The sequence below is a fragment of the Plasmodium malariae genome, assembly GCF_900090045.1.
Source record: "Plasmodium malariae genome assembly, chromosome: 14".
NCBI lineage: Eukaryota > Apicomplexa > Aconoidasida > Haemosporida > Plasmodiidae > Plasmodium > Plasmodium malariae.
Genome location: NC_041788.1, coordinates 3,284,715 through 3,296,652, shown reverse-complemented (window position 1 = coordinate 3,296,652; position 11,938 = coordinate 3,284,715). Strand labels below are relative to the sequence as shown.

The 11,938-nt window shown below is 28.2% G+C and overlaps 3 protein-coding genes across 3 annotated transcripts; 1 reads left to right on the top strand and 2 right to left on the bottom strand.

Moving 5' to 3' along the window:
• Positions 1-1,115: 1,115 nt before the first annotated feature.
• Positions 1,116-3,917, top strand: PmUG01_14080100 (rac-beta serine/threonine protein kinase, putative; the record flags this gene model as incomplete). The annotated part of the gene is made up of 2 exons (XM_029008400.1): positions 1,116-2,317; positions 2,714-3,917. The coding sequence occupies 2 exons, from the start codon at positions 1,116-1,118 to the stop codon at positions 3,915-3,917; spliced, it is 2,406 nt and encodes an 801-aa protein (XP_028864693.1).
• Positions 3,918-5,990: 2,073 nt separating this feature from the next.
• SRPR-beta (signal recognition particle receptor, beta subunit, putative) lies at positions 5,991-7,610 on the bottom strand (the record flags this gene model as incomplete). The annotated part of the gene is made up of 4 exons (XM_029008398.1): positions 5,991-6,062; positions 6,225-6,342; positions 6,528-6,659; positions 7,144-7,610. 4 exons carry the CDS (start codon positions 7,608-7,610, stop codon positions 5,991-5,993), a joined length of 789 nt encoding a protein of 262 aa, XP_028864692.1.
• A 2,082-nt stretch (positions 7,611-9,692) lies between these two features.
• PmUG01_14079900 (conserved Plasmodium protein, unknown function) lies at positions 9,693-10,844 on the bottom strand (the record flags this gene model as incomplete). The annotated part of the gene is made up of 1 exon (XM_029008397.1): positions 9,693-10,844. The coding sequence occupies one exon, from the start codon at positions 10,842-10,844 to the stop codon at positions 9,693-9,695; it is 1,152 nt and encodes a 383-aa protein (XP_028864691.1).
• Positions 10,845-11,938: the final 1,094 nt, after the last annotated feature.

Below are 11,938 nucleotides of genomic sequence, written 5' to 3'. Positions count from 1 at the left end.
TATGTATGTTAAAATTTTATTTTAAAAGCGTACCAAAAATTTTAAGCATTAAAAATTATTGCTTCTTTTGCTTAACAATACACATTATAAATTTAACTGAATCTACATGAACAGTTCTACATGTTACCTGCATATGGGTCTATAAAATGTGGTTACCCAACAAACGTGTAAATAAAATATTTCAGCATGTTTCAAGTCAAAAAAAATAAAAAAAAAATAAGGAAAATGAGGAAAAATTAAACAAAGTAAAGAAAAAATAAATGAAATGAAGTAAAGAAAACATAAATGAAATGAAGTAAAGAAAACATAAATGAAATGAAGTAAAGAAAAAATAAATGAAATGAAGTAAAGAAAAAATAAATTAAATGAAGTAAAATCAAACAGTATGTAGCAAAATATAGCAAAGTAAAATAAACAAATAAATATGTGAGGAGTATACAGCTATTATATATTTTACATGCGCCAATTAATTCATATACATTATTTGAAATGCATGAAAACAAAAAAAAAGAAAAGAAAATGTGCATTTATTTGCCTTCATTTTTATGTGCATTTATTTGCCTTCATTTTTACGTGCATTTATTTACTAACATTTTTTGATACTTCAAAAAAAAAAAAAAAAAAAAAAAAAAAGTACATACACCAAAATTCCCTATTTATTGAGTTAATTTTTTTTTTTTTTTTTTTTTGTTACTCTTTTGTTTATTACATGAAGAAGAAAAAAACAAAAAAAAATTATTTCACCAATTCTGCTTGTATAATTTTTCAGAAAATAATAAAATGAAGTTATACTTTTTTTTTTAATGTCCAATTAATTTTATATTTCATCTTTGCATTCCAAAGAGGCCATTCTTTTTAAAGAAAAAAAAAAAAAAAAAAAAAAAAAAAAAAAAGTGAATTTGCAAAATCTCGCAACTACTTGTTTTTCCTCAACATGTTTATTTATACACATACGCATATACTCAGGCATATATATGCATACATACAAATATGTATATTAAAAAAAAGAATGCAAGAGGCACGTAAAGGCATCCTTATACGCTCATGAACGCGTACCCACACATACATACATAAGTGTACAATATACACCGACTCGATATATAAACTTAAAAAGGATGAGTCATTTGAAAATTTTCAAATATTTTTCCGAAAGAACTAGACAGAAAAATGATGAAATACCTTCAGATCAATCAAGCACTATATCATTACAAAAAAAAAAATTCAAAAAGTATTTTAATTTTATTATTACGAAAACAAGGAGGAAAAATAGAAAGCTAAATTCATTTCATGGGGGAAACGATGTGAATTACACGTTCAAGTCGGCAGTGCACAAGGCTTATCACAATATGCCCCCAGATGTTGACAAAACTGAGGGTAACAATAGTAATAGTAATAATACTAACAGTAATACTAACAGTAGTACTAACAGCAATACTAACAGTAGTACTAACAGCAATACTAACAGCAATACTAACAGCAATACCAACAGCAATACCAACAGCAATACTAACAGCAATACTAACAGCAATACTAACAGCAATACCAACAGCAATACTAACAGCAATACTAACAGCAATACCAACAGCAATACTAACAGCAATACTAACAGCAATACTAACAGTAATAGTAGTAATAACCAAAGCAGTAATATAAATACAGGCAGCAGTCAAAATTTTAAGAATAACGAAATTAATAATAAAGAATCTAAGGATAAACGAAGTAGCCTTTGCTCAACTAAGAACAGTCACTCCATCGAAAGAACAAAATTATTTAAAATAAATTATGAATTTAGTAATAAAAAAAAAGGGAAGATATTTAAAATTCCATTTTTAAAAATAAATAATAATAAAAATGAAAAAAGAGAAGAACACGATTATTTAAAGGAAAACACAAATGGTCGACAAACTTCTGTTGATAGCCAAATTAATCATACAAAAAATAAATTAACAAAAAAAAAAAAAGGTTTTGACTTGAATGGAAAGCATCATCGTATGTGTAAAATATTCCTTAAGCAAGGAAACAGGGAAAACTCTCCTTTCAAGCGCCGTATAAACGAATGTATGTTTAGTAATAATATGTTCGTATATGCTAAATGTTTATCAGATGAAGAGAATGTGTCCAGTAAAGCACTGAACATTAAACCGGGTGACACCAAACCGGGTGACACCAAACCGAGTGACACCAAACCGAGTGACACCAAAAAAGTGTGTAAGAGGGGTTCCATCAACACATTAAATGAGGATGACGATAAAAATGACAAGTGGAATTTTGTGAACAATTCGAAAAAGGAGCATTCAGATATGGCTTCGTATGACAGGTTACTTAAGCTTATGTATATGTTTACGTATGTGTGTATATTTGTACGTATTTCTGCGTAAGTGTAGGTATGTACACCTGTTTGTGCACGTACAAATACGTATACATGCATAAAATGATGCATCTTTTGCATACTTCGACAAGAGGGCCAGTGACTAAGTTGATATACCAAACCCTCTTATTGACCAATGTTTTATGAGTTATAAAAAAGGTCGAAGCGGTTGAAAAAATGAAATTATCATTTAGTGCAACTTGGTCATTTTGCTGTTTTGCTTATCTTTCCACTCTGTACCATTTGGTTTATCTTTCCACTCTGTACCTTTTGGTTTACATTTACATTTGACATTATTTTACTCCCCCGTATCATTTTTGCTGCTGATTTTCTCTTCCTTCACAGGGATTCCTACTTTTCAAAGTTGAAGAAGGAGATGCGCTACAAAGACAACATGGCAAACTGCGCTATGAATAACAATAGCAGCAGTAGCAGCAATAACTTTTTAACTCTAAATGATAATTGCTTGTACATGCAAGAAGAGAAGGAAAAAACGAAAAAAAAAGAACCAAGAAAATCAGTATCCTTATCAAATGAAAAAAAGAATGGAATAAGACCAGAGAGTTTTAATTTTTTAAAAGTTATAGGGAAAGGATCTTATGGAAAAGTACTACTAGTTAAACATGTTAAAAATAATATGTTATATGCTATGAAAATATTAAGAAAAGAAAATATTATATCACGAAATCAATTAGAACATACGAAAATTGAAAGAAATGTATTAAAATGTGTTTCTCATCCATTTATAGTTAAATTATATTATGCTTTTCAAACATCCAAAAAATTATATTTCATATTAGAGTATTGTCCAGGTGGAGAATTATTTTTTCATCTATCAAAATTAAGAGAATTTTCGGAAGAAGTAGCTATTTTTTATTCATCTGAAATAATCTTAGCATTGCAATACTTACATGAACTAAATATTATATATAGAGATTTAAAACCAGAAAATGTGTTACTAGATGAACTTGGACATATTAGACTAACGGATTTTGGACTATCCAAAGAAGGTATTACAGATAATAATTCAGCAAAATCGTTGTGTGGTACCCCTGAATATTTAGCTCCAGAAATTATAGAACAAACTGGACATGGGAAAGCTGTCGATTGGTGGAGCTTAGGAATTATGATATATGAAATGTTAACAGGAAAATTACCATTTAATAGTACAAATAGAAATGTTTTATTTGAAAGAATTAAATATGAAACTTTAACTTATCCTAGTAATTTATCACCTGAAGCTGTTGACTTGTTAAAAAAATTATTTGAAAAAAATCCAAAAAAAAGATTAGGGTCAGGTGCAACTGATGCAGAAGAAATAAAAAATCATCCTTTTTTTAAAAATGTTAATTGGGAAAATGTACTATATAAAAGAGTCAAACCGCCCTTTAAACCTCCCCTATTTAATAAAACCGATGTACAAAATTTTGATGAAGAATTTTTGTGTATGCCTTTGCGATATTCGGACAAATTTGACAGTAATTGGGTCTCTTTCAGTTCCAAAAAAAATAATTTAATTCAAGATTTCAATTACAATACGTATGAATAGATCAGGAAAAAAGACATTCAGCTAGCCAAGTTTTTTGCAGAAGTTAAAAAAAAAAAAAAAAAAAAGATGAGTAGAGAAGTGAAGTGAAGAAGTAAAGAAGAAAAAGAAAACATAAAAACGTAAAAATGTAGAAACGTAAGAATGTAGAAACGTAAAAATGTAGAAACGTAAAAATGTAGAAACGTAAAAATGTAGAAACGTAAAAATGTAAAAACGTAAAAATGTAGAAACGTAAAAATGTAGAAACGTAAAAATGTAAAAACGTAAAAATGTAGAAACGTAAAAATGTAAAAACGTAAAAACGTAAAAACGTAAAAACGTGAATTAAAGAACAAATGTATAAATAAAAAATAAAGCAGCTTACATTTTAAAAATAACGTGAATGTTCATCTTTTTTTCGTAATGAGCTATATTTTTATTTTCCCCCTATTTTGCGAACATAATTATGTGTGGGTATGAATACGTGTGCATGTGCATATATATATATATATATATATATTTACTTGTACATATATGTACTCACATGCGTACACACGTGCGAGCTCTTACACCCCCAATTAATCCTTGGTTGAAAACACGCAAAATTATTAATCGCGTTATTTGCTTTAATATCCCTTGTTTTTGTACGTATAATTAGTTGAATTAATTTTTTCTTTATTTTGGAATATTTTTTACATTTTTAATATTCACAAGTTGCTCAAGTCTTAGTATTAACTTTACATGCATTTTACCTGAACAGTGCATATATTTTTTTTGTTTTTTTTTTTTATGCATCCTTTTTGATCATATTATTATTTGTTTGTTTCTTACTTATATTACACACATCTGCTTTTCTTATCTTCTTATGTTTTTTTTTGGTAAATCTTGAAATAAGCATCTTTGGTTTATTGATGTTTTTATTTTGAGAATGTTTTCCTATTATATGTGTACATAACAAAGGTCCGTATAAATGTAGGTACACACACATACACATATACACATACACACATACACATACACACATACACATATACACATATACACATACACACATACACATATACACATACACACATACACATATACACATATACACATACATATATACACATATACACATATACACATACACATATACACATATAAACATACACATATAAACATATAAACATACACCCCCACACCAACATTAATATGTTTGATTATCCTGCAGCTAATTAAATTTTTGTTTCCTTTTGATAGTCATGTGGGTCTACATACACCTTTTATATTCGTACCAATATTCCTTCTTTAATTTTTTCAGTACGAAACTTGCAGCGTTTAATTTTATAAATAATGTTTTTGTTTACTTGCAATTTTTCTTCTTTTCTTTTTTTTCTTTTTTTTATGTTATTCCTCTTTAAATGTTCATAATAATTAACTGTAAATCTCATTTTAATTTATAGTGTAAATAAGTATACTTATATATGCATGCATTTATGCATATATACATACATATGTACTATTTTAACTAGAAAAAGCTCAGCTAAATTTTTAAACGACTTCTTTAACATCTTTACGTAGCTATAATATATACTTATGGGCGTAACATATAGAAATATTACTGGCGTATCATCTATGCATATGCACAAGTATATGCATATTTACGGGGCGTAATGCGAATGGTAATCTTTCATACAATGTCGAAATTTCGTCTTTGTTCTTTTTTTTTGATTAAATTAAAAATGATAATACTAAAATAAAATGTAGTTTTTGTAAACAAAAAAGATAAATTTTTAAATAATTAGAAAATTAAAAAAAAAAAAAAAAAAATTAAAAATTGTTTCAATGAATAAGCAATTTTTTTTATATATTTATAACGGTAAATTATATAGACAATGAATTTATTAATGAAAGAAAAAAAAAAGTGGGATATCTTAATGGAGTAGTGGGATATCGTAGAGGAGTAGTGGGATATCGTAGAGGAGTAGTGGGATATCTTAGTGGAGTAGTTGGATATCGTAGAGGAGTAGTGGGATATCGTAGTGGAGTAGTGGGATATCGTAGTGGAGTAGTGGGATAACGAAATAATGGACTAGAGGAACAACTAATCTATTAGTAATACTTTTCTATAAGTTCCAAGAGTTCTTCTATGTTATTATTTTTTACGGAGGCACTACATATCTCCTGCAAAGCGATGTCAAAAGGGTACATACGTATGTTATAGGCACGTACGCAAATATATGTATATATATATGTGCGTATATATATGTTTGTATATATATATATATATATATATGTTCACACTTGTGTGTGGTATTTGCCTTATTTCCTCGCTGTTCGTTTTACCGTATGGCATGGCGCTTTTTCAAATCGAAAGAACTCCGAATTAGCTCCAACAAAACATTCCGTTTCTTCATTATCTTCGTCGTCCAGACTGTTATACTTGGACATTTTCAAAATTTCGCTACAAGATTAAAAGAATGACAAAAAGTGGGAGAAAATAAAATACACAATAAAATGGTACATTCATACATAAACGTAGTGTCGTTTGTTAGTTTATGGGGGAATGGCGGTAAAGAATGTATAAACGGTATATAATCAGTGTGTGCATTTTTTTACTTTTTTTTTTTTTTTTTTTTTATTTTTTACATTTCCCTCTCTAAATCCTCCTTAATGACTTGCTTGGGGCGGGAATTACACAAGTCAGTTTTATTACAAAGAACGATAAAAGGAATTTGTTTTTTAACTATAACTTTGTTGGTGAACAGTTCGAATAATTTCCTACAAAGGGGCAAAATTTATAAGTAATGTGTGTACATATATAAATATATATATATAACTGCAAAACTACCTGCACATTTATCATTTTTCACTTTTCTGAAGTAGACATATAGGTATATGCACATGTACATGTAGATCCCCGCATATGCAATGCGAATATAACGCCATTTTCCTCCATATATTGATAGATGCCTCATTCATTTATTTTAATATTTTAGCGCGTGTTTTATCATAATTTTGATACATCTCATTTATTAAATTTTTTTCGGCATATTTTCCTTGTACATTGTGTTATCACATTATGTATGTGCACACGTACGTAAGTATTTATATAAACATATTATAAGCACGTGCGTCTGTATTTATATAAACATATTATATGCATGTGCGTCTGTATTTATATAAACATATTATAGGCACGTACGTCTGTATTTATATAAACATATATGCGCACACATATATACGTAAATGCACATGTGCTTACTCTGCTACAACTTTTAGGGATTGCCTGTCTGAACTATCCAACATGTACACGATCACATTCGTAATACTGAAATATTTGTTCATTGCATAAGATAATTTGGGATGACCGGGGAAATCAACAAAACGTATAAATTTTTTTTTTTTTTTTTTATTTTTTAAATTAATAAAAGCTATGTTTTCTTTCATTGAAGGAACCGTTCTACATATTTTATCTGTTTTCAATTTAAATAAAAGAGTAGTCTTACCACTATCACATGGCCCTAATAATAAGACTATTTGATTTGGTTTATTTCCCTTAAAAAATATACTATATAAAATTAAAATTACGTAAAATAAAAATAAGAGTCCCAAAAGGACAGTAATAATAAAAAGTAAATTTTGAAACTCGTTTAAATTTATTCCATATTTTAGATAACACTTTTTTATCTCGTAAACTACTTCCTTTAATATTTTTATTAATATATCCATTTTACACGTCCACAAATTTTCTCCAATGATTGCTATTCATATATGCCCGTACGACCTTAAGAAATGTACGCGCGAATGTTTGCGTGTGTGTGTGTGTGTGTTTGTGTAGGTGCGTAGGGTAGGTAGTGTTGTATGGACGCCCGTACGTATATATGTATTATGCATATATTATGTATGTATTATGCATATATTATGTATGTATGTATGTATGTATGTATATATGTATGTATGTGTGTATGTACATATATGCGCATGTGAATATAAGGGCACTTCAAATATATATACTCTTTTTTCCGTATAATGACAATTTCAATTTTATATAATTTTTCAACATTCTTGCAGCGGTCTCAACTTTTCTTTTAAATATTTTTATACATTTAAACATACGCCTAAGCAATACATACGTACATACTATTTATATAACTAAATATCGTGGTCACTTAAAATTTTAAGCTAATCCGTATCAGGTAAATTCTCAGTTTTTGTGCCTCTGTGCATACTACTTAAACCATGTTCTTACATTGATCATTTTTAGCGTATTGTACTGTATTGTAATTTATCGTATTTTTTTTTTTTTTTTTTTTTATTTTATTTATTTTCACTCACTATAATGAATAACAATATAAGGAATGATATTTAAAACGAAATAGTAGCAGTAATACCAACTTGAAATTTTTCAAAATAGCTTTATTTTTACATTAAAATATAGTACTGTAGTATAATTTTGCCCCAGAAATGGAAATAAAAAAATACTGCTTCTTATGTTCATTGACCAATCTTTTTTCATCAAATTCTTTTTTATCATATCCTTTTTTTATGTCACCTATTTATGTAATCTTTTTGTATCATCTTTTTGTACCATCATTTTTGTACCATCTTTTTGTACCATCTTTTTGTATCATCTTTTTTATGTTACCCTTTTTATGTTACCCTTTTTATGTTAACTTTTTATATCTTTTTTTTTTTTTTTTTTTTTTTTTTTTTTTGTATCTCTTATCAAACTGCTTAATAAAATGAACAGGTGTCGTGTAAAATATTTCACTCCTTCCGACGTAGTGTATGACAGGGGAAAAAAGCGCCAAACATACATGTGGAATTAAATATAAGTAGATTAAATTAAACTATGCCATATGGATGATGTACAAAAAAGTGAAGGCACAAAATGTTTGCACAAAAACATCTATCGATGAACAAAGCTGGCTTTTTTTTCCTTTTCACCTACATATTTGCAGCTGTCATCCGTGCTCTTAAGTATTTGAACGTATACACTTGCGTATGCTCAATTGTGTGTATATATATATATGGATACATATACATACATACGTACATACATACATACATACGTACATACATACATACATACATACGTACATACATACATACATACATACATACATACATACATACATACATACATACATACATACATACATACATACATACATACATACATACATACATACATACATACATACATACATAGTTCTCTCGCACAAAGACGCTTTCCATACGTGCACACGTCGAATACTCTATGCATTTGAAGCGTCCTTAATTTTTTGAAATATAAAATACACAATGGTTATAATAAAATTGCAAACCGTTTAGATTTATTTTCATGTACACTTTTTTTGGGGTAGTTCAGTTAGTTTACGTAATAGCACAGGCAAGATGGGAAACAAAAAAAAAAAAAAAAAAATACAAACTGAGAGGAGTAGCTAGTAGGTACTAGTGAGTTACAACAATGTAGTGCGCGCAAAGTTGTACGTGATGAGTAACCCGTACGTACAAAGCCCACTTGATTAGTCATTTCTATACTCCCATATGTTTGCCGTTTTACATTTTTACCCTTATCAATACGTGGGTACGCGAAACGACAAAAAACGAAACTAAAAGACCGTTACTACGCTTGCAGTGGAAAAGCACAAATTAAAAGGAATTAAAAAAAAAAAAAAAAAAAAGTTTACCATAAAATAAATACTTTTTCAAAATGCATTAATATCATAACACAAACTTGGTATATGTACTTGTGCGTGTGCACTATGTCGCTCGATATATACGAAGCCCCTTTTGCACAAAAACATATCAAATTTTTACCCATGCTATTTTATGATCAGTTATTATCCTTTTGACTATATTACTCTGCCAGTGTTTGTTTTTTATACCAATAATTTTTAAAGATATAGAAGAAGGGGTAAATTTAATTAAAATATAATTTTCCTTATAATTATCTGATATAAAATAAGACCATTTGTCAGTCCAAACAACATTTTTAACATTTTCATTTTCAATTATTGATGCATTTCCTGTTAATGTAGCATACACATTTTTTTTTTCATCAGAATATAGTAAAGTTATATTATTTTTTTCTTTATTATTTTTTAAAAACTCATGTATATCTGTATTTTTTGAAACACAGAAATATAAATAATTTAAAGGCAATTCTGAATTTGACGCTTTTACACTCATTACTTTTTGCATTAACGGTTCATTAATCGCATATAGCAAATCCTTAATACTTTTTTTCACTTCCCTTGAAGCAGCTTCTCCCGCCAATTTGATCTCATGTTGAGAAGTTCCATCATTACCACGTCCATCATGGGTTTCACTCTCTTCACTATGCTCATTTAAGCAGCTAACTTCTTTATCTTCAACTAATTGATCGTCCCCTTTCGACTTACGTTCATAATTTATTTCACAGTCTTCGGGACCCAGAGGGTCTATGTAAAATGTGTGTATCTCGTTATTTTGCACATAGGCACAAAAACATTTAGAATTACCATTTATTAACTTTATAGTTTCATTCACTATATCCTCTGATGATTCAAATGAGTAAGTAGTTAATTCGGACAGCTTTACATCCTCTACATATTTAAATAAATACATTAATCCTATTATAGGTATACTCTGAAAGGCTATAAATATAAATAATCTTTTAAATTTCCCATTTTTATTTGTAAATTTTATATTATTCCTGTCTTGGTAATAATATTTTTCTTTTTCTCCTTGCTTGTTCATGTATATTGCATCATTTTTTTCCTTTTTCAATATATCATCTATTTCGTTTTTTATAATATTGTTTTTTTCTCTTTTAAAAAAAAAATACCGTTGTTGATATTTAACATAATTTTTTTTTATATAACCATTTTTAGAAAGATGAAGTGCCTCCCTAACGACTTTACTACATCGAAATGTAAATTCCTTATGAGCGCTATTCATTGCGTAAATAGGTAGCATATCATGCGGTCTCACTCAGCGCATATCTACAAATACAAACAGGAATACCCGTGCACATTCGTACGTATGTACGTATACAAATAGGAATACCTGCACTTATTTCACGTACATATAGGAGGAGCTCTACGTTCGTAGGTATATGCCCATATATGCACACATATACATATTTGCATATACATACATATACACATGAATACATATATGCGCATATGCTGTGGTTGCTTCATGAAAAATTGAGATCAAAAATGGATGATCAGCAAACTCGGATGATTAATAAAAAAGTGGGGATTATATGTTATTCTTGAGAACGTGTAAAAATGTAAATGTAAATATATGGGTCATATGTACATGTACATAATTATGCGCTATGTTCATATGTAGGTATACATGTATATAAATACAAGAGAATGGAAACGTACATATATTCAAACATGCAAGAATTGGTACGTACACTTACAGGATGTAATTCGTATATATATTCAATGTAGGCTTCTATTCTATTCTATTATATTCTATTCTATTATATTCTATTATATTCTTTCTTATTTTTTCGCCTCTCGTGAGACTGTTATAGCTATATCGAAAAATGGCAAAAAAAAAAATATTTATACATGTTCATATTTTTTAACACGTTTCTTTACATATTCAAAATAAGGCAGGAAATAAAAGAAAAAAAAAAAAAAAATAAAGTAAAAATTTATGTTAAAATTTACTATATAATTATTGTTAACATTAATGTTCGTGATAACGCTAATGTTGACATTAAAATAAGAATAGTACAACACTATTCCTACGTCGCTCTATGAAAATTTAGGATTTCAAATTTATGAAAATAGAGTTTTAAAAATAAGCTACTAAAAAAAAAAATATAAAATAAAAGATAGCAAATTAAAGCAAAATATGGCAAAATACAGCAAAATATGGCAAAATACAGCAAAATATGGCAAAATATAGTAATATACAGCAAAATATGGCAAAATATAGTAATATACAGCAAAACATGCCAAATTAAAGCATAATAAGGAAAAATATAGTAAAATAACGAAGAAACAAAATAAAAGGAGGTGTACATATAACATCCGACGTTTACTTAA